Source organism: Alternaria arborescens (genome assembly GCF_004154835.1).
Source record: "Alternaria arborescens strain FERA 675 chromosome Unknown contig_1, whole genome shotgun sequence".
Classification (NCBI taxonomy): Eukaryota; Fungi; Ascomycota; class Dothideomycetes; order Pleosporales; family Pleosporaceae; genus Alternaria; species Alternaria arborescens.
This window is the reverse complement of record NW_021167856.1, coordinates 1,999,303-2,017,768: the sequence shown is the minus strand read 5'-3', so window position 1 is coordinate 2,017,768 and position 18,466 is coordinate 1,999,303. Positions and strand designations below refer to the sequence as shown.

The 18,466-nt window shown below is 52.1% G+C and overlaps 8 protein-coding genes across 8 annotated transcripts; 6 read left to right on the top strand and 2 right to left on the bottom strand.

Moving 5' to 3' along the window:
- Positions 1–1,092: 1,092 nt before the first annotated feature.
- Positions 1,093–5,249, top strand: AA0111_g785 (hypothetical protein; the record flags this gene model as incomplete). The annotated part of the gene is made up of 3 exons (XM_028654232.1): positions 1,093–1,138; positions 1,187–5,011; positions 5,080–5,249. 3 exons carry the CDS (start codon positions 1,093–1,095, stop codon positions 5,247–5,249), a joined length of 4,041 nt encoding a protein of 1,346 aa, XP_028512354.1.
- Positions 5,250–7,473: 2,224 nt separating this feature from the next.
- AA0111_g784 (hypothetical protein) lies at positions 7,474–8,709 on the top strand (the record flags this gene model as incomplete). The annotated part of the gene is made up of 2 exons (XM_028654221.1): positions 7,474–7,707; positions 7,768–8,709. 2 exons carry the CDS (start codon positions 7,474–7,476, stop codon positions 8,707–8,709), a joined length of 1,176 nt encoding a protein of 391 aa, XP_028511753.1.
- Positions 8,710–9,737: 1,028 nt separating this feature from the next.
- On the bottom strand, positions 9,738–10,070 carry AA0111_g783 (hypothetical protein; the record flags this gene model as incomplete). The annotated part of the gene is made up of 1 exon (XM_028654210.1): positions 9,738–10,070. One exon carries the CDS (start codon positions 10,068–10,070, stop codon positions 9,738–9,740), a length of 333 nt encoding a protein of 110 aa, XP_028511755.1.
- A 2,170-nt stretch (positions 10,071–12,240) lies between these two features.
- AA0111_g782 (hypothetical protein) lies at positions 12,241–12,591 on the top strand (the record flags this gene model as incomplete). The annotated part of the gene is made up of 1 exon (XM_028654199.1): positions 12,241–12,591. One exon carries the CDS (start codon positions 12,241–12,243, stop codon positions 12,589–12,591), a length of 351 nt encoding a protein of 116 aa, XP_028511754.1.
- A 765-nt stretch (positions 12,592–13,356) lies between these two features.
- On the top strand, positions 13,357–13,830 carry AA0111_g781 (hypothetical protein; the record flags this gene model as incomplete). The annotated part of the gene is made up of 1 exon (XM_028654188.1): positions 13,357–13,830. The coding sequence occupies one exon, from the start codon at positions 13,357–13,359 to the stop codon at positions 13,828–13,830; it is 474 nt and encodes a 157-aa protein (XP_028511757.1).
- A 228-nt stretch (positions 13,831–14,058) lies between these two features.
- On the bottom strand, positions 14,059–15,114 carry AA0111_g780 (hypothetical protein; the record flags this gene model as incomplete). The annotated part of the gene is made up of 3 exons (XM_028654177.1): positions 14,059–14,892; positions 14,938–15,026; positions 15,078–15,114. 3 exons carry the CDS (start codon positions 15,112–15,114, stop codon positions 14,059–14,061), a joined length of 960 nt encoding a protein of 319 aa, XP_028511756.1.
- A 390-nt stretch (positions 15,115–15,504) lies between these two features.
- Positions 15,505–16,713, top strand: AA0111_g779 (hypothetical protein; the record flags this gene model as incomplete). The annotated part of the gene is made up of 1 exon (XM_028654165.1): positions 15,505–16,713. One exon carries the CDS (start codon positions 15,505–15,507, stop codon positions 16,711–16,713), a length of 1,209 nt encoding a protein of 402 aa, XP_028511812.1.
- A 497-nt stretch (positions 16,714–17,210) lies between these two features.
- AA0111_g778 (hypothetical protein) lies at positions 17,211–18,178 on the top strand (the record flags this gene model as incomplete). The annotated part of the gene is made up of 2 exons (XM_028654154.1): positions 17,211–17,365; positions 17,419–18,178. 2 exons carry the CDS (start codon positions 17,211–17,213, stop codon positions 18,176–18,178), a joined length of 915 nt encoding a protein of 304 aa, XP_028511823.1.
- Between the last annotated feature and the right edge of the window lie 288 nt (positions 18,179–18,466).

Below are 18,466 nucleotides of genomic sequence, written 5' to 3'. Positions count from 1 at the left end.
CGTGGCGGGTGGGGGTGAAGGGGGGGGATTGAAGTGGTGATGGGGTTTTGGGCACGGGTGTGATAACCAGACGTTCAGTCGGCCATGCAGGCAGGAAGAGCGAGGTCTTGGCACTAGCGCCCGTGGTAGAGCGACCTGCCACGTTGGACATGACACTCTGCGCAGTCACCAAGGCCGCGCACACAGAGGTTGGTTTGTTCCAAGTTCGGAGCAGTGTAGACGATGCATATTCTTCTCAGTTGCCGTGTTTCCATCTCCGTAATATCAATGCTGCGCTGCCAGACACTGCGACATGGAAATACACGATGAGGCTCCCTCTTGCTCTATACCCCACTCTCCACCTCAATGCCCATGACTGTTCTCCCTCCGACCCAATCCCCGTCACAGACGTCTCCTTGGACCTTCGAGTTGTCTCGTGTTTGATGAATTGCTGTTGCACGACTGAGAGCCAGTCCAAGTCACTCCTTGATGATGATGTAATCTAATCCGTTCTTTCGCAGCTAACTACCTGGGCACAACTGCGCGACTTCAGCCCACGACGGCATGGACGACAGAGACTGGCCGAGGGTCATGCATTCAGCGTTCAGCACCCACATACACACGGCGCTGTCTGTCTCTTGCACAGGTCCAATATCTCCGACAGAGCTGATGCCCGGATACGTCCTTTGCTGAACAAGTCCCTGCGTTGGGCTTGCTTCTTTGCATTATGACGATGGCTATGGCAATGTAGTAGCCCTCCTGGACCGCATCAGGGAACGCATCAGGAACGCAGGGCAAAAGAAACCAATCTTCTCCAATAACACGTCGCAATAGGGGTGGTAGTTCATAGGCGGCGGTTCGTCATAGCCTGCGGTTAGCGCTACCCCTCGGCGCTCGCGTCGCTATGGTGATGTTGCTGCCCGTCAACACATCTGTCCACTGGTACACCGCCAGCGCACCCTGGTCCACTGTCAACACCTGGCTCAGTCTTCTCGACTGCATATCAGATACCCCCCCATATTTCTCCCCAAAACACATGCGAGCGTTCGCTTTCTCGCCCATTTTGCTAGCTCTCTCAATTCCCTGTCGCTGAAGCAGTAAACACAAGGCGCCATGGGTGGTGCAGCGGCGACGGAGCCGCCTTCGGTCTCCCTATCGTGTATGTGAAATAGATAGCACCTCGAAACTGAATATGCTGACAATGCAGTCGCCAACAACTTCTGGGGCAAAGATGACGCGGGCGTCGGTCCTATGCTCGACCGCATGCATGCGGCCAAAGTCACCAACGACGAACTCAAGAACTTCTACGCAGCCCGAGCCGCAATCGAAGAAGAATACTCGCGGAAACTCCTCAATCTCTCCCGCAAGCCCCTAGGATCCTGCGAAACGGGCACTCTACGACTGTCGTGCGATGTCATCCGAGCCGAGGTCGAGTCCATGGGCAAGGCACATCAGAGCATATCACAGCAGATGAAGACGGAGCTGGAGGAGCCGCTAGCCGCTTTCGCTGGAGGAATGAAGGAGCGGAGGAAGATTGTTCAGAATGGCATCGAGAAGCTGCTCAAGCTGAAGATGCAGCAGACATCGACGGTCAACAAGGCACGCGACCGATACGAGCAAGACTGTCTCAAGATCAAGGGTTTCCTAGCGCAGGCGCACATGGTCATGGGACATGAAGAGCGAAAGAACAAGGCAAAGCTAGAGAAGACACAGATCAACCTGGCGACCACGAGCAGCGAATACGAGGCCGCAGTCAAGGTCCTCGAAGAGACCACGGGCAGGTGGAACCGGGACTGGAAAGCCGCCTGCGACAAGTTCCAGGATCTCGAAGAGGAGCGCATCGACTACACGAAGAGCAGTCTCTGGAACTTTGCCAATATTGCTTCCACAGTATGCGTCAGTGACGATGCCTCATGCGAGAAGATGCGCCTCTCACTCGAAGACTGTGACGTAGAAAAGGACATCTTCGGCTTCATCAAAGAGTCGGGCACAGGCCAGGAGATTCCTGATCCTCCCAAGTTCATCAACTTCTGCAGGGGAGATGCCGAAACCTCATCGATAGCTTCCGAGGAGGACGAGAACTACTCAGTCGCCCAATTCGCTAGAACCCTAAATCCAGCCTACCGCGCTTCCTCACCAGCGCCTTCCACATTCTCTTCGCACAATGATCCAAACAATCCGCTAGTACGAGAGCTGGGCCTTCCACAGTCGACACGCCCAATAGCTCCCGACGACATCATGCTACCACAGCCCTCTCTCGACAACGCCCGACAGTCGCCCAGGCAGTCGATAGATATGCCACGGCAATCTGTAGAATCATTCCGACAGTCTAAAGATTCGTTCAGACAGTCTGTAGATTCGTTCAGACAGCCGATTGAACCTCCGCCACCACTGATGGATGAACCGCAGCAGCGTATGGATTCTCCCCGGCAGCGTCATGAATCTCCTCGACCGCGCATGGAGTCTCGTCGTCAATCTGTAGAATCTACCCGACAGCGTGCTCAGTCCCGACCGCGTGCTGATTCCCGACATGCTGAATCTATACATCAAGTGGATCCGCGGTACCAGCAAGTTGAGCCACTGAGACAACGTGCAGAGCAGCCAAGACAGCAGGTGCAGCCGTTGAGGCAACATACAGATCCCCCCAGACAGCAAGAGCGCATTGAGCCTCTGAGACAGCACACCGAACCACTAAGACAACAACACCATATCGAACCTCTGCGACAGCACGTGGAGCCACCAAGGCAGCCAGAGCCACAACAAGCACCTCCATCACCGCAAATCACACGCGCAGTGCAGCCAGATCCCCGATTGGTTCAAGCACAGCAACAAGCTCGCCAACAGTATCAACAAAACCAGGTCCCACACAACGACTATCCTGCTGATGGGATGACACAATTCTGCCGTATCGAGGCACCATCTGATCGCAGCTCAATCCCAAGCCCCGTTCGACCTGCCAGCAGGGAGGATTCGCAAAGCGAATATTCAAACCCTACGTCGTTCTCTAGCATTGAGGCACCAAGTGGTTCCGCTTCCCCTGGTAAGCCAATGGCACAGTCTCCGGTCCGTGAAACTAGCCCGCCTGGGCCTGAAGAGCAATCGTTTGCAAAGAAGAGAGGCTTTTTCAACAGCAGTCCATTCGCGCGGAGAAAGAGTAAACACGAGGTCGAGACTCCGGCAGCTCTTATGCCTGCCAATCGCAATCGCAACACATGGGCACCGTCCCCGCGCAAAAACACGGAGGAGAATACTAGCCCCACCAAGAGCTTTGCCAGTAGAGCACCTGTTACTCGGGCTATTCAAAGTCGTGCGCCCTCGCCCAGTCCAGAACCAGCTGATCCTCGAGCCACCTTCCAGCTCAACGTCGGTAACAACGTTTTCGACGTAGCCACGCCAGACAAGAAGAAGCAACAAGAGCAGGAACCAGAGCCAGGGGAGGAGCTTGACCCGATTGCGCAGGCCCTGGAGGAATTGAGGGGTGTCACTAAACAGACGTCTGTTCGTCAGACAGATGATCGCAAACAGGCTGGTTCCCGCCAGACAGCAGATCGTTACATGGGTCTTGCAACGCCTGCTCCTCCGGGCACACCTGGTATCAGCTCGAGGCTGGCAGGCGGTAAGCCAACTCCCCTTTCTAACATAGCAGACCTGAATGCTGCAAAGCGAGGCACACCTCCTCCACAATACGATCAGCCACCACGAGAGCAACCACGAGAGCAACCACGGGAGCAACCACGAGAGCAACCACGAGAGCAGCCACGGGAGCAACCACGGGAACAGCCACGGGAACAGCCACGGGAGCAGCCACGGGAGCAACCACGGGAGCAACCGCGACAGCAACCGCAGCAACCGCAGCAACCACCAGAGCAGCCAACTATGTCGCGCTTGGGAGCTCCTAAGCCAGCACATACTTCGCGTGCAATGCAAAAGACCACCCAGATGTATGTCAACCAGAAGGTGAACATGTTCAACACTGGTCAGGCGTCTCGATCCTCTAGCCGCAGTCCCACAAAGCAAGAACCACCACGGACTGCCTCTCCCGCACAACCTCCACGTGCTATCAGTCCCCGGCCCACAATCAATACCACACAACAGCCGCCTCAAAACTCATACCGTTCGCAGCCCAATTCGCCTTCTACATACCAGCCTGCGCCACGACAGCAACCACCAGCTGCGCAACCAGCACCAAGGGCGCAACCACAAGCAACACAACCTGCACCACGCCAACAGCCTGCAGCTCAACCAGCACCACGAGTACAACAGCAGCCCCAGCAACCGCCGCAACAACAAGCCCCACGACCAGCATCGAGGCTCCAGCAGCAGCAGCAACAGCAAAGGGCACAACAGCAAGCCTCTCCCGCAACTTCATTCAGCCGCACCGCATCACCCAATCCATATGCCGCATCGAGTGCCGGCAGCAGGCCCAGAGCGCAAACAACTACCGCCGCCGCTCAAGCTTACGGCACACCGGTAGGACGTAACTCGTTCCAACAACCAGCCCGCGGCGCACCGTCCCCAGCACCGCGAACTGCATCACCTCTTCCCCCACAGCAGCCCCCTCAACCAGCCTACGCACAATCACAATCCCGACCCCAGTCTCGCGCGGCACCTGGTCCGGCTTCCAGAGCCGCAAGTCCGAACCCGGCTTTCCGCAACTCCGCTGCTTCAGACCGTCCACCCAGTTCTCACAGTGGCGCTGGCATGGACCTCGCTCTGTCGACTGCGGGTAGCGTGCGCGGCGATGGTAGTGTCTACGGCGGCAGTCAATACGGAGGCAGTGTGCGTGGTCGTCCTGGAACTGCTACCTCGGCGCGCCCTACGACCTCTGGATCTTCAGTGAGGCCCGGTACTGCTAGTACAGCGCGACCGCAATCTTCCTACATGGGCGGTGGAAGTGAGTTTGGATTTGGAGCCAGTGGTGGGAGTGCGGGCAGTGTGATTGGAAGCGTGAGGGCTGAGAGCAGGGCGCGCAGTAAGAGTTTGGCTGAGCCAAAGAATTATAACAGTCAGGGGAGATTGATTTTGAATTACTGTAAGTTTTACTTCCAACTTTGTCATCACAGGAAGGAAGGAAGAGCTTTTACTAACAGATTATAACAGCACGCGCGATGTATTCCTATGCGGCACAGATCCCAGAGGAACTAGGTTTCCAGAAGGGAGATATTCTTGCTGTGCTTAGATTGCAGGATGATGGATGGTGGGAGGCTGAACCTGTGGGTAACACTGGTCGACCTGGTCTTGTGCCTTCGAACTACCTTCAGCCATGTTGAACGATGGAACTATGTGAATGAGCTGGATGGGGGATGACGGAAAGACGGAAAAGGACGAATGGATGGAAACTTTTGACGGTTCCGACCGATGCTTTTTTAACGATTCAGCGATGCGTTTGCACATACCCTCGTTCTTGTTGTTGGGCGTTGGAGGTGTAAATCTTCTTTGATGGTAAGTTTACTTTTTTTGGAGAGTGACATGGGATGGATGGCGAGGTGTCACATAGGCTTAATCAGCAACGTATATAGCTCCAGATCGTTCTACGATGAATGGGAAATTGTACATGTCCACTAACTTCGGAAACGAGATACGTCGAATGCATTGAGGAATGGTCGTTTACCAGCAGCGACAGGTATCGTATTACCAGCACGAATGAGAAGTATTCTTGGCTGCCTAAGGCCCGGGCTATCCCTTGCCGCTTCCCGTGTTCTAGGCTCCTGCGCAGGGTTCGGTTATAACCTCGTGTCTACCAAAGATTGTATGTTAGTCTAGCACCCGTAGCCTCGAGTCGCATCGTAAGGAGGAAATTTCGGTACAGTGGCCGCCCAACAGGAAGGGCGGGATACCTACTCTGCTTCCCCTGGAACTCCATGACGGTCGACTGAGGTAAGCATCCACTTACGATTGGCAGCCCATGTAGGCAAGTGGTTCCACATGCCGAATCGACGATTAGATATTCATTTGTTTGGGACGGTTAGGATCCGCGATCCAAGTACACTCGACCACAGAGCAAGCACGGAGTACGTCCAGATTACCAAAGTCAATTGCTGAAATGATAATGACGTATGTATTCACTAGGCACGATGCTTGATAAGCGCTCTCCGTACTCTAAAGGCTCTGACGTTCGTAGTAATGATCTTTAAGTTGACAACTACTGGAGGCTGTCAAAAACGAGGGATGTACATAGATTTAGGTAAGCTGCCTTGACTTCAGCTTAGGTGAAAAGCTGGCGCTTGGTTATACGTGCGCAACTGCAAGACTTGCGTCCTTGTCTCATTTCGTCACCAGGACGTTCTCTGGACAAGCTAGTCATGCGCCTGGATATATGTTCAGGGCTGCTGCTGCGTGGTCGTCCCTGACTGGTATCGTATCGTTTCGAGTAACAGACCAGTCGCAATGAACATATTATTCTGGAAAACGGCCGCTCCCAAGATATCAAGAGCGATGCTATGGTGATGATGGCATGAAAAGAAGACCGTGCCATCTTAAGTGATGATGGTATGGTGAAAATACTGGGATCCGTGAGACATTTCTGAGGTTATGAAAACCACCAAGGGAGCCTTGAAACCCCACATTCTTGAAAGACCCTACAGACCTTCCCGAAGATTTATGGATTTTTTTTGATTGGTATACCACTGAGACTGCAAGGTTGATCGCTATGTTGGGTCAAGTTGTTGGCCTGGCCAAACCTTTCTATCTATGTGGACCGACATGGGTCACTTTGGATACTCATCCTGCATATACCAGAGACTTTAGAGCCCCTCACTTGCATCAATATTCGTGTTCAACCCAGTGTTCATAGCTCCCCTCGCTGCTGCTGACATAGCGGCGCCTGGGTGGTTCATGCGCTTCGACGGAAGCCCTTACCCCCAGCAACTACTTCTTCTTTTCTCCCCAACAACTACTTCTCCTTTCCTCTCCAGTCAACCTTCTTACCTCTTACTACTCACAAACCAACCTGTCTACTGGCTTATCTTACTAATGTTCTTCAATCAATTCAATTCTATGCACAGAACTGAGGTTGTTCGATAACATCGACCACGACTACACGAACGTTGACAGTCACTGACATCGTACGTGTCTCCGCTACTCGATACGGGTGAGCAGCCATCAAAATTCACAGCGGTATCATCCGCGCTCGCAGACCAACACGATTACCAAGCTATCTTAACCTCCTCGACTACCCAGCTATCTCCACTCAATCCCATCATTCGGCAAAGAACTATCTCGTTCACAGCGCCTTTCAGGTTCCTACACTCCGCCGCTCGCTCATAGCAGACTTGACAGCATCCACTTCCAACTATCGACTGACAGCTCTTCCCATCGCCCTCTCCCTTCCCATAACTCCCAACTGTTCATTCCTGGATCATCAGAAAGCTCCACACACCCTGGCCGGCTTCGCTCGACGTAATCATGGCAACTTCGAACGAAATAAGTTACTCGCTTCCTCGTCCTGGAGACCAAAGTACGTCAAGTATATCTAGCAGTAACCTGATGTATGCCATGACCCTTGGGGACAAACTTTTCACGCTCGGTCGAGCCCAATACTTGAGCTACTTCGAAGAACTCCGGAAACAGGAGATCGTTACTTCATACCTCCAGGTAGCGTGTACGTGGCTGGTGCAAGACGCCTTCTCCGCCACCAAACGTGATCATGCTACAAAGCTCATTGCATGTGTCCTCTGGCCTGGAGCATGGTGGTCTCTAACTAAGGACCAGTTGTTCATGTATTTGGGTGTAAGTTTACGCAACCAAGCCGATAAGACTTCCTAGATAAGAATCTGACCATTGTTCCAGATGCCAAATACAAGCAATATCGGCCAGCGTGCGCTCATCAGGGTAAATCGCCCGGCAAAGAGCCCAGATTCAATAGTGACACTGTTCGGGCAACATGACCGACAAGACTTTGACCTTCGCGACTTGTCACAGTTGTACAAGCTCTTCGAAGCGGTGATAGACAGCGAGGTTGCCTGGATGCAAGAGAGCATGCAGTGTCTTTTGGCTTCTCCTCTGTTGGTGAAAATGCCCAGCGTATGCCGTCAAGACAAGCCGTCACCAACTTTTATTACAAGATGGATGTGGCATTATCTCTACGCTGATCTTCCTATGGCGGAGCAGAGATGGCTCTTTGATCAAAACTGTCACGTCCAACTTCCCACTCTTGTGCGCACCATCAGGGATCGGACGTTCGACGACAAGGACACGAAGGAGGTCTCTCATAAGCGCCCAGAAGAACCGCTTGGAAGAAATGCGCTTACCAAGAGACACTACCAGCCACGATATCCAAGTAACCTTCGTTATGAACTTCTTCAGCGGGAAGAGCTTCCCTTCCACTTCATCACATGGCCAAAGATCGGATCCGTCGCATCGCCGAATGACCTCGCAGAAAGTCTTGCCCTTCAAGACTTCATCACCGTCGACGGCGAACCACGCTCCGATGACGATGAGTTGCTTTTGTTCGTCTCGATTAACTGGGCGGCTCTCCGTCTCAGAGAGGAGGGCATGGCACCCTTGGCTGAGGAGCTGAAGAGACTTCGAGTCCTTCTATCGCGCAGTCGTCGCGGAGCGGATCTCCCCTTTGGTCCTACGTCGAGACAGCTGACGAACGAGGTTGTCGGTCAAGATGACAGGATACACATCATCTGTTGTAACTGTGTGTCGGACAAGATCAAAATCTGGATGATAGATGCAGGCCAAGGTCGGAAGAGATGGCTTGTTCGAATCGAAAAGCGTACGTAGAGTACTCGGCCAGACTAGTAACCCGAACAGTAACAAAAGACAACATGAAGGGTGAATCTCTACCTTGTTATCGACACTAAGAACCTTTACTTCGTCATCGACACCAATTCGCCCACGAGATGCCTCGCTCGTGTCAACATTAGCCAGATTCTCATGTCCGTCCGGTGTCAGGCCAGGCGCCCCTCCAGGGCATATCAGACCCTTCCGGGCGCTTCCAGGCCAGAACGCGAAGAGAGGAGGTATATATGCGCATAGAACGCCATCGTAACTCAATAGTAGTTCGTCTCTAGTCTAGCTATTCAATATACCTTGTACCTCTCTCCACAAGAGTGCACCCGGTATCTTCATCGACCATATTGTTTGACATCCGGAACTACGCCGGCAATTTTTACCGCCTTCGCTACGTGGTCTGCTACAAGAGCTGATACACATAAGATTATTCGGTAAAATAAGCAGCTCAGGACGGCACTCCTACTTTCGGAAACTTCAGTCGCTTCGTCTCACCCCGTTACAAACTCTCCTTGTCAACAATATCATCATGCTAGCCAGCAAAGATATGAGTAAAGCAGACAGATCCTTCGCTCTCATCCAGGATACACGAGTCCAGCGGTTGCACGACATGTTCCTGGCTGGCGGCACACTGACTCAAGAGCCCGCCCAGCGGCGCCAACGGTTCTGACTTCGGCCGCCTCTTCACATTTAGCGCAAGAGATGCGCACCATTGGCATCGAGATGTCTTAGTTGCACCCAAGAAGCCAAAATCGGAACGATCGCAGAATAGGCTGGCGAGTGAGGAGTATTCTTCTCCAATTGGATCCATTGGATAGCACAGTAAGACCTCCATTGTTCTCGATTACGTTTACAATTACTGACAGTATTCCAGCTAGGTAGCCTCCAGCTTTTTGCATTCCCGCCGACTGCCAACGACGACAGCCGTGGTATGATCCTTTTTCCGTTGTACCCTTGAAGAAAATCATCAAAATCGTAAACGCCATTTTCGCCAACCTCCCAAACCAAGCCTTGACCTTTTACATCCCGCCGAACCCGCTGTCAACCCTCTTAGCCTCTGGTCTTTGCTCCTCCGCATTCTTCGCGTAGTACCTCGGCCTAGGTGCCGGCCTCCGTGATCGGCGTTCCTGGACTGGGTATTCGACCTGCCTTTCTATCCTCATCATCTCGCGCACTTTACCGTCGAACGTGACGATGATGTGGTAAGGGATCTGCGGCGAGTTTGGTGCGTTGAAGTATGATGCGCCTGCCGATGATGCAGGCGAGGAAGGTGTTATGGGTGTGGTAGGCGATGAGCTTCGTGACGATGACGCTGATGACGATTGTGTGTTGATAGTAGTAGTGACGTCCATTTTCAGGTCCGTTGTATGTCGATCGTTGTTTTTTGGTTGTACAGTAGGGTAGCGTGGGTAGAGCCGAAAGTTTGTAGTAGTAGTGTACCGCTCTGAATACGAGATCTTTGTAAAAACGATCTGCGGGTATGCTAATGTACTATACGTGCTCGGGATCGGAAGCCTCGCTTTGCCTTTGTTTACAGCTGTCAGGAACGAAGTGGGCTTTTGGTTGTCAGGGTCCCAGTGGGTTCGCCGATACTGGTTCGTGGATAGTCGGCGTGGTTCCAGAGCTTATGAATGCCTTGGAAGAGTTGCGTGGACCCCTGGAATGGGCTAGGGATGATGCTTGTTGAGGGCTTTTTCGTTGCTCAGCCGAAAACCCGGGTGCGGGATGGCAGGATCTGGAATGTGGAGGTGCTACTGCTACGTACGGAAAACCTGAAAGTTACTACTTCAAGTAACTGTCTCTTTCCTTCTTGGTTTGTGAACGCGAGAAGAAGCAATACACCGTTTGATGTAGCGCGATTTTATGTTCTGCTGAAGATTTCCAATAGTCTCAATGCGATATATGTTTGAAATGCCGGTAATAACAAAATTCGTCGAAACCACCACCAGGTGGTACCATCCTTCTCCTATTTATTGAAATATCCACATGGGCTAAGTCGCAGTTGAGCCGTCGAGCAACACCGCGTCAGCGCACATTCATCATCATCTCGGAGGCCCACTGTGGGACGCGTTGCGGTCAGGCATCCGAGACCGTCCGCACGGCTTGCTGCGCCTCGGCCGGCCTTAAGCAAATCGCCAACGTAGCCTCGCAAATCTTGAGGTGGCTGCACGTGTGTTACTATGTTTAGGATACTAGTTGTTCGTTCGAGAAGAAAGGTCAGATGGGCGGATTATCTTTTGCTGCGCAGAAAAGCAGTGCTGGGCAGAGCGCGGGGAAACGTTGGCTGTGCAGGTTGGGTTAGGGGAGACGAGGGGTTTGGACCGTTTGGCAGGATTTTTTGCCACTTTGGGCTGGGTGACGAGGGTGCGAAGCGAGGAAGAGGAGATGAGCCCCTGCAAATCAGGGCGGAACCGATGTTTGAGATGTTTCTTTGTCGAAATGAAAGATCTTGATCTCGAAGATCGCACCTTCGCAGGGAATGCTGTAAATCAGGTGATGGAGACCTTGAGGTGCTATTCGGACGAATCGGGCCTACATGGATATTACTTCTATAGCGAAGTGAAGTGCCCGGAAGTCCGCCTCTTCTTCTTCCACATACTGGTCGCATTGGAGATTTTTGCACCTCTCTGCATCCTGCTATGCGATTCGTTTAGTCTTCTACAGATGCATCCTGATGGTAGCCGAATCGCTCATTGGCTGCTGCAATAGCTACTTCTTCGAAGAAGGTCGCTTGACCAGTCGCAACCAGCCCTTCGTGCAGATATCGCAATGATAGCCCATCAATCCATGTGTCCAACACTTCACTCGTTCAACCCTCCATCTTGCATGTCCACCACAGCCTTGCGCTGATCTCCTCGTATCTAGAGCTTGCAACATCGCTAAGGCTGCCCTGCGTCCAACCCCACCAGTCATATCGTCCTGCGTCCGTTTCATCCGCGGATACGACTTTCCGGATGACACCAACACTACAAAGTACTATGCCATGCAAGGCAACCTTAACTGGACATCAACTACCGCCAAGTTGGCAACATGCGGGACGCCCGAGGCAGACAATGCCCGGTTATCCGTCTTGTCCCCGATCCGCAGTTTGAGTCTCGTAGTTTCCTGCATGGAAGAGTTGATTGGGAGACAGGGTCAATGACGTTAGATTTTGGCATTACCATGGTACCACGTGCATTGGCCGAAGGTACCTGAAGGCTATGTTGATAAGTATGAACAGGTAGGGCCCTTGCGAGAATTTGGGGTTGCTTTGATCCATCACATTCAAGCGTTGCGATTTGCGTCTTTGATATCTACTCAAGCTTCTCGTGCCAAATTGAAGAGCAGCCCACTCTTATACGACACGAATTGGTTTGCGAAACGAAGTGCAACCATGGAAAAACAGACAAGACAACAGCAGCGAGAGCGGTCCCAACATGGTCGTAAGCAATTTCTACACTCTACAAATCCTTCTTTGACTTTAGATCAGCACGATACTCTGTGAGCGATATACCCGAGGACCCAAATCAACGTACTGCAGCCATGTCATCATCCCGCAAGCGCGCAGAGTCGCATCAACCCCAGACATTGACTCCACCATATGCGCAACGATCATCCGACGAGGGGCAACTGTCTCCACAAGCTGTCATTTCTGCATATCTGAGATCGTCATACTCTGATGATGACACGGGACGTCCAAGGAGATTCTCATCAGCTGAGCATTACTATTCGCCGTCGCCAGCACACCACAACTCGCAAGGACAGATTCGAAGAATAAGCGGTAACTTCAACGCGCCGACGGACATGGAGTTGGAGCGACAGAAGGACTTCAAGAAGAGTTCACGTGGTCTGGGGAAGCTCAAGAACGCTGTCAGGGGTCTGGTTAGGGTGTGAGAGGTTTGTTGGGGGCTCAGCACCTGCTTCTCATCCTGTTCACCCATTTCACGCTCTGTCACGTTGCACGCACTGTCCGCTTTAAGGACTAAGATACCCAATCGTTCGTATGCCAATTATTTGTCTCCCCTTGTGATCTACATCAGCTTTCAGGTCTTCTTGTGCGACACGGCACGGCCGATCGTGATGAATGACATCATTGGCCCCATCCATGCTGAACGCCACACATCCTTCGCTTCGCTTGCGCCTCGCTTTTCGCTCCCTCGCCGTCTCCCCGACAACGTTCATCTCCAGCATCATTCCACGTGTCATGGTATGGTTCATGAAGGCTTTCTGCGTCCGCGGAGCATATCGACCAGCCCGTCAGGTCAGCAGAGTTGTATCCGCATTCTGCCTGGAAGGCATGATCTCCTTCTGATGAGCCACACATCATTTCCTATCCTGGACTGCGACAGGCAAAGCGTGGCTGGGCTGCGCGATGGCGCTGAAATGACGTCTTTAGTATGTCTTACAGGATTGCTATGGGTCTGTGTCAGGTACATCATGTGCGTTGTGTGAGTAGGCAACCGTTTAAAGGTCCTGACCTGCATCATCGACCTGATGGCATCATTCGGCCGCACCAATAAGCATACTCATCATTGAGGACGCTAACAGTCATACTCCATACTATACACGTCTACATTGCTCAAAACATCCTATATTCTGGTTTCTAGATCCTACACTACCACTACGAGTCGGCCTTGAGTCACCACCGAAACACGAATCATGGATCACTACCCAGAAGTCAGCGTCAACGAACGCGAAACCCCTTCCTCTAGAATGTCCTCTCGCCACGACTCAGCATCATCAGTTGCCAAAGCCGCTGCCGCTGCTGCTCACCAAAGACCCGCTACAATCGACACCGAAGATAGCACAGCAGCGCGAGCATCATCCTACCACTCGTTCCCATCGCCTTCAACGCTCTCGTCAGACCACTCGGCGCACCGCTCTGATTCCAACTTCTCAACCAATTCGGGTGCTCAGCGCATCGAAGCAGAGTACGCGCGGTATACGGATGCGCCACCGCCATACAGTGAGAAGCAGTATGAAGGGAAGAGCGCAGACGAGCAAAATAACATGAGGATGAAGGACTATGCCAAGGAAATCTCGAGGATGATGGGAAGGCAGCTGGTTAGGGGGCTGAAGATTGATGAGAGGCAGAAGGGCAGGAAAGAGAAGAAAGAGGGAAAGGTGAACTGATGTCGCTTGCGACATGACGATCAGGCTGGTCCTGTTGTTGTTTGTACTTGTATGATTAGCACAGCGATGGCGTTCAGCGACGATTTTGCGGCGCCTTGGAACGTGTATATGGTCTTCGGTTTTGATACTATCAGTTCACATCAAAACTATGTTCAACATTTGTATCCTTCGTTCTTCAAGTACGATCACACCATTTTTCGTCGTCTTCAGCTTGATCTTGGCCCAGTCTCAGGATTTTTCTCTAAGCTCTTTCTTGTGGAGCTCTGCTGCTTGTGTATTCCTCAAAGCCTCGCTCAAAGGCATCTCCCTTACAGTGCCGTTGATTTCTAAATATAACAATTCCAGCTGCTGCGGAACCTCGATAGGCTTCGTGTCGCTCCAGCGCACTGCCTGGATCAAATCCTCCGCGATCTCGACCAGCTCTTCTCTTCTGTCCGTGCGCTTCCCGAGCAAGGCCATCAATACGTCTTCTTCTGGAGGCCTATCGTTGGTGACAAGAATACGCAAGATTTGTAGAGCAGGGAAGAGCTTCAGCAGTTCCCTCGTTGCTGTAACAACATCGAGCCAAAGAACTTCAGCGTGGAAGTGCCCTCCTATTCGCGGTTCCAAGCCTAAGTAGTCTTCACGGTCTATGTTATGGATAAATGCCAGCTTCTTGACAAGATGTGCGTATGTTCTTGATAACGGAAGGATATGCGATCCCGTAATAACGATATGGCTTTTGTTGGACTGTGGGATGCCGGTAAGTTGTAACGGCCGCGCGTAGAGCACTTCGGCAAATTCCCAGTGCACTTGTCGGCATATCCTCATAATGTTGCAGTTTTGAAATACAATAGGCTCCTGGTCATCCGTATCGCTGTCATCCATATCGCTGTCATCCATATCACTGTCATCCGAATAAGTGTCGTCGGCCCATTCGCCTTCTTTGCGCCATCCACATCCGTCGTGGACCATATCGTGGCAGACGTAGCCATAAATTATGTCCCTCAACTCACGTGGGAGATCGAGAAGACCAGTACCATTCTTAGTTCCCATCCATTCCCAGGTTTTGGGTATAGGCCTCTGTATACCATCAGGTCTGACCGATGTGTAGTGTTGTGTACTTACGGGCTTCTTATAAGCGAAAGAAAAGATGTACTCAGGTGAAGCTGCCTTGACTGGGATGTGTGAGTCTAGCCTGATGAGCTGCGAGAAGTCTGATTTGGTCTCAGCTGACTGAAGGAATTCGGTCAGCTTGTACTACTGACCTATCCACTCGCTACCTTGGGGCCGCACCTCCTCCATTGATGTAACAATCAAAGCAGCTGTGCGAGCCACGTATAGGCTATGAAGAATCCAGTAAATGTTTGCCAAAACAGAAAAAATCCAAAGATTGAACCCGAAAGTAGGTGATACAGCTACGGCAGCTATGCGGATGATTCGCATGTAGCGCGTCATCCCAGAGCAAGCACGCGAGGCGGTGGACTGGCTGACTCAGCACAACCAGCGTCGGCTATCAACAGACTAACTGCAACGCTACATCTATCCGAGATTATGACGCAGGCTGGCAGCATCTACGCGTCTGAACATGGGTTCATAGTTGCTCTCTGCCGGTTTTCTCGTGAGATACAGAAAGCTTTGATCAATGCTAACGACACAGCAACCCTCATGCGAACTGAAGACGACTAGGCTGATATGACAAGTCGCGATGGTCCAGACACGCGCAAAACGCGACGCAACAACACCTTCCACCCAGCTCGTGAGCCCGTGAGACACGGGGATGGCCTACGTCTCGAACATGATCGTGTCACTGGTCCGATACCGTTCCTCAACCCTACGCGAGCGCATTACCGCCACGACCAGCGTCCTGATGTGCGGTACAAATGGACTTCTCGGAATGACCGCAAAGGACGACATGCAGTAGACATCGAACCCAAACAGGCTACCGCTTCGACAAAGCACAATACCCCACGCCCAACTACCTCCCTTCGTAGTGTTGCACGCAACATCTGGCGCATGTTTACGTACTTTCCGATATGGGACGTGTCATTCGACGTTGCCTTTGTCTTCACGATAGGCAGTGTGATATGGATATTCAACGCCTTCTTCGTATATCTGCCGTTGGTGCGACCGGGTTCTGAATTCACAAACGAGGAATTGTACGGTGGGGGCATAACCGCGTTTGTCGGAGTGACTGTTTTCGAAGTGGGGTCGTTCCTGCTCGTGGCAGAAGCTGTGAATGAGGGTAGATCGGGATGCTTCGGATGGGCAGTGGAGCAGGTTCTATCGCATGAAGAGGAGGGCGGAGAACGCGTAGCACTGCGGCCGTCAAAGTCGCATTGCACACACCACCACAACAAACAGATGTCCGTCGATATCCGGCAGTTTACACAATCAAAGTCCGATTTGGCGCCCCAAGAGCGTTTGTGGATATGGTGGCCGTCAAACGAAGAACTACGAACCCACTACATCCACAATCTCGGGTTCATAGCTTCCTTCTCCCAGCTGCTCGGTGCAACAATCTTCTGGGTTGCGGGTCTGACAGCGCTGCCGGGCATCTACAATCGCATGTCGCAGACGCTTACCATCGTCTTCTACTGGACTCCCCAAGTTCTTGGCGGTCTAGGTTTCGTCATTTCCGGTGCCCTCTTCATGATCGAGACACAATCCAAGTGGTGGAAACCGGCTCCCCGGACACTCGGTTGGTGGGTCGGAGCTTGGAATCTCGTAGGAGGTGTAGGCTTCACATTGTGTCCGGCTTTTGGGTACGATAGTAGGAGTTGGGCGCAATATCAGGCTTCTCTTAGCACCTTTTGGGGTAGTTGGGCTTTCATGATAGGGAGCACGCTTCAATGGTACGAGAGCTTGGAGAAGTACCCTGTAGCAGTTGACAGCACCACATAAACCTCAGGATTGTTCATACTTACTTGATTCATAATCATCGAATCCTATGCCCACCTAAGCAGTCGGCAGCAGTGTATTGTGGCACGTCTGTTGCTAAATGCATGGAATTGGAAGCTCGTCAGGGCAGGTGGGTAAGAATAAGAGCCGGTATCGCCCTAAAATTGACATGTTCATGGCACCGGAGTTGCAGTCGTTCGCTTTCCTCCCATCCTCCTCCAATGCCAGCCCGACACATTCCGGCACTCAATTCGTCAAGCCGCGTTTACCTCGAGCGACGTAATTACAAGGCAACCCTGTCATAAAGATGTTTATGAGAGGCGGCATCAGATTAACGGACACACAAAGACTGAGGCCACATCCCGAGACTCATTGCTTCCCAACGTCCATACCAAGTGTATCCAAACCTCTTTGTTACTCACCCCTTACCACTATTGCTAGCTTTGAACCTATATTAGAGCGAGGCCCTACCGAGAATTTACATGTTACGTTGCAGTACCATGGAGAGCCCACCCACCTCACTCGCGTCTGAGAAAGAGAGGCAGGTAAATGTAGTCGACTGGCATGGTAATGACGATGCGGCAAACCCCAGAAACTTCGCCTCATGGAAGAAGACTATCAACATCACCTGTATATTCTTCATGTCTTTTGTCTCGTGAGTATCACACCCTAGATGCATCGCAGCTATGAATCGCTGACATGTAGGAGGCCATTCACGTCTTCTGTGGTCGCTCCAGCGATTCCAGAGATCATGAAAGACTTCAGATCCACCGACACTTACCTATCCGCCTTCGTCACGAGCATCTACGTCCTAGGTTACGCTTTTGGACCACTCCTCATTAGTCCCCTCTCCGAGCAGTACGGCCGACTGCCGTTGTACCACCTGTGCAACGTGCTCTTCACCATATGCACTTTAGCCTGCGGGCGCGCAAACTCACTCGGTGTCTTGGCTGTTTTCCGGTTCTTTGCTGGTGTGGGCGGAAGTAGTGTATTCGCTCTTGCACCATCAAGCCTCGGAGATCTCATGGTGAAAGAGAAGCGCGGAGGCGTCATAGCATTGATAGGTCTGGCATATAACCTTGGTCCAGCAATTAGTCCTACAGCAGGCAGCTACCTCAATGCTGCGAAAGGATGGCGATGGATCTTCTATCTCACTGCTATCCTTGGTGGGATAGGTACAGTCCTTAGTATGCGTTGTTTATCGGAAACCTACGAACCGGTTCTACTTCGGCGGAAAACAGTGCGACTGCGGAATGAGACTGGGAATGAGAACTTACGAGCAAGACCTGATGTGGACACGGCAGCAGGTAAGCTGGAAGCTTTTGGCACTGCGATGTTTATGCCGCTTCGCATGCTATTCTTGTCACGTCCGATCTTCTTTACCTCACTCCTTACTGCTATCGGTTACGGCTACATCTATGTCCTGTACACGACCCTCCCAACCACGTTTGTCGAAACATACAAGTAGGCGCCGAAAATCCTGTGTCTCGCCTATCTGGGCACTGCAGTCGGCAACCTCATTGGTATGCTTGGAGGCGCTGCGATCAGCGATAACCTTGTCAAGCAAAGAGCACTGAGAGGCGACACACGACCGGGGAACCGATTGCTATCTATGATATCTTGGTGGCCGCTTGTGAGTATCGGTTTGTTCATATACGTTTGGACTGCGCAACATGGGGTGCACTGGATCGCGCCGTTAATTGGAACAGTGATATTTGGTGCGGGGGCTATGAGCGCTATCGTAAGTCTCATGTTG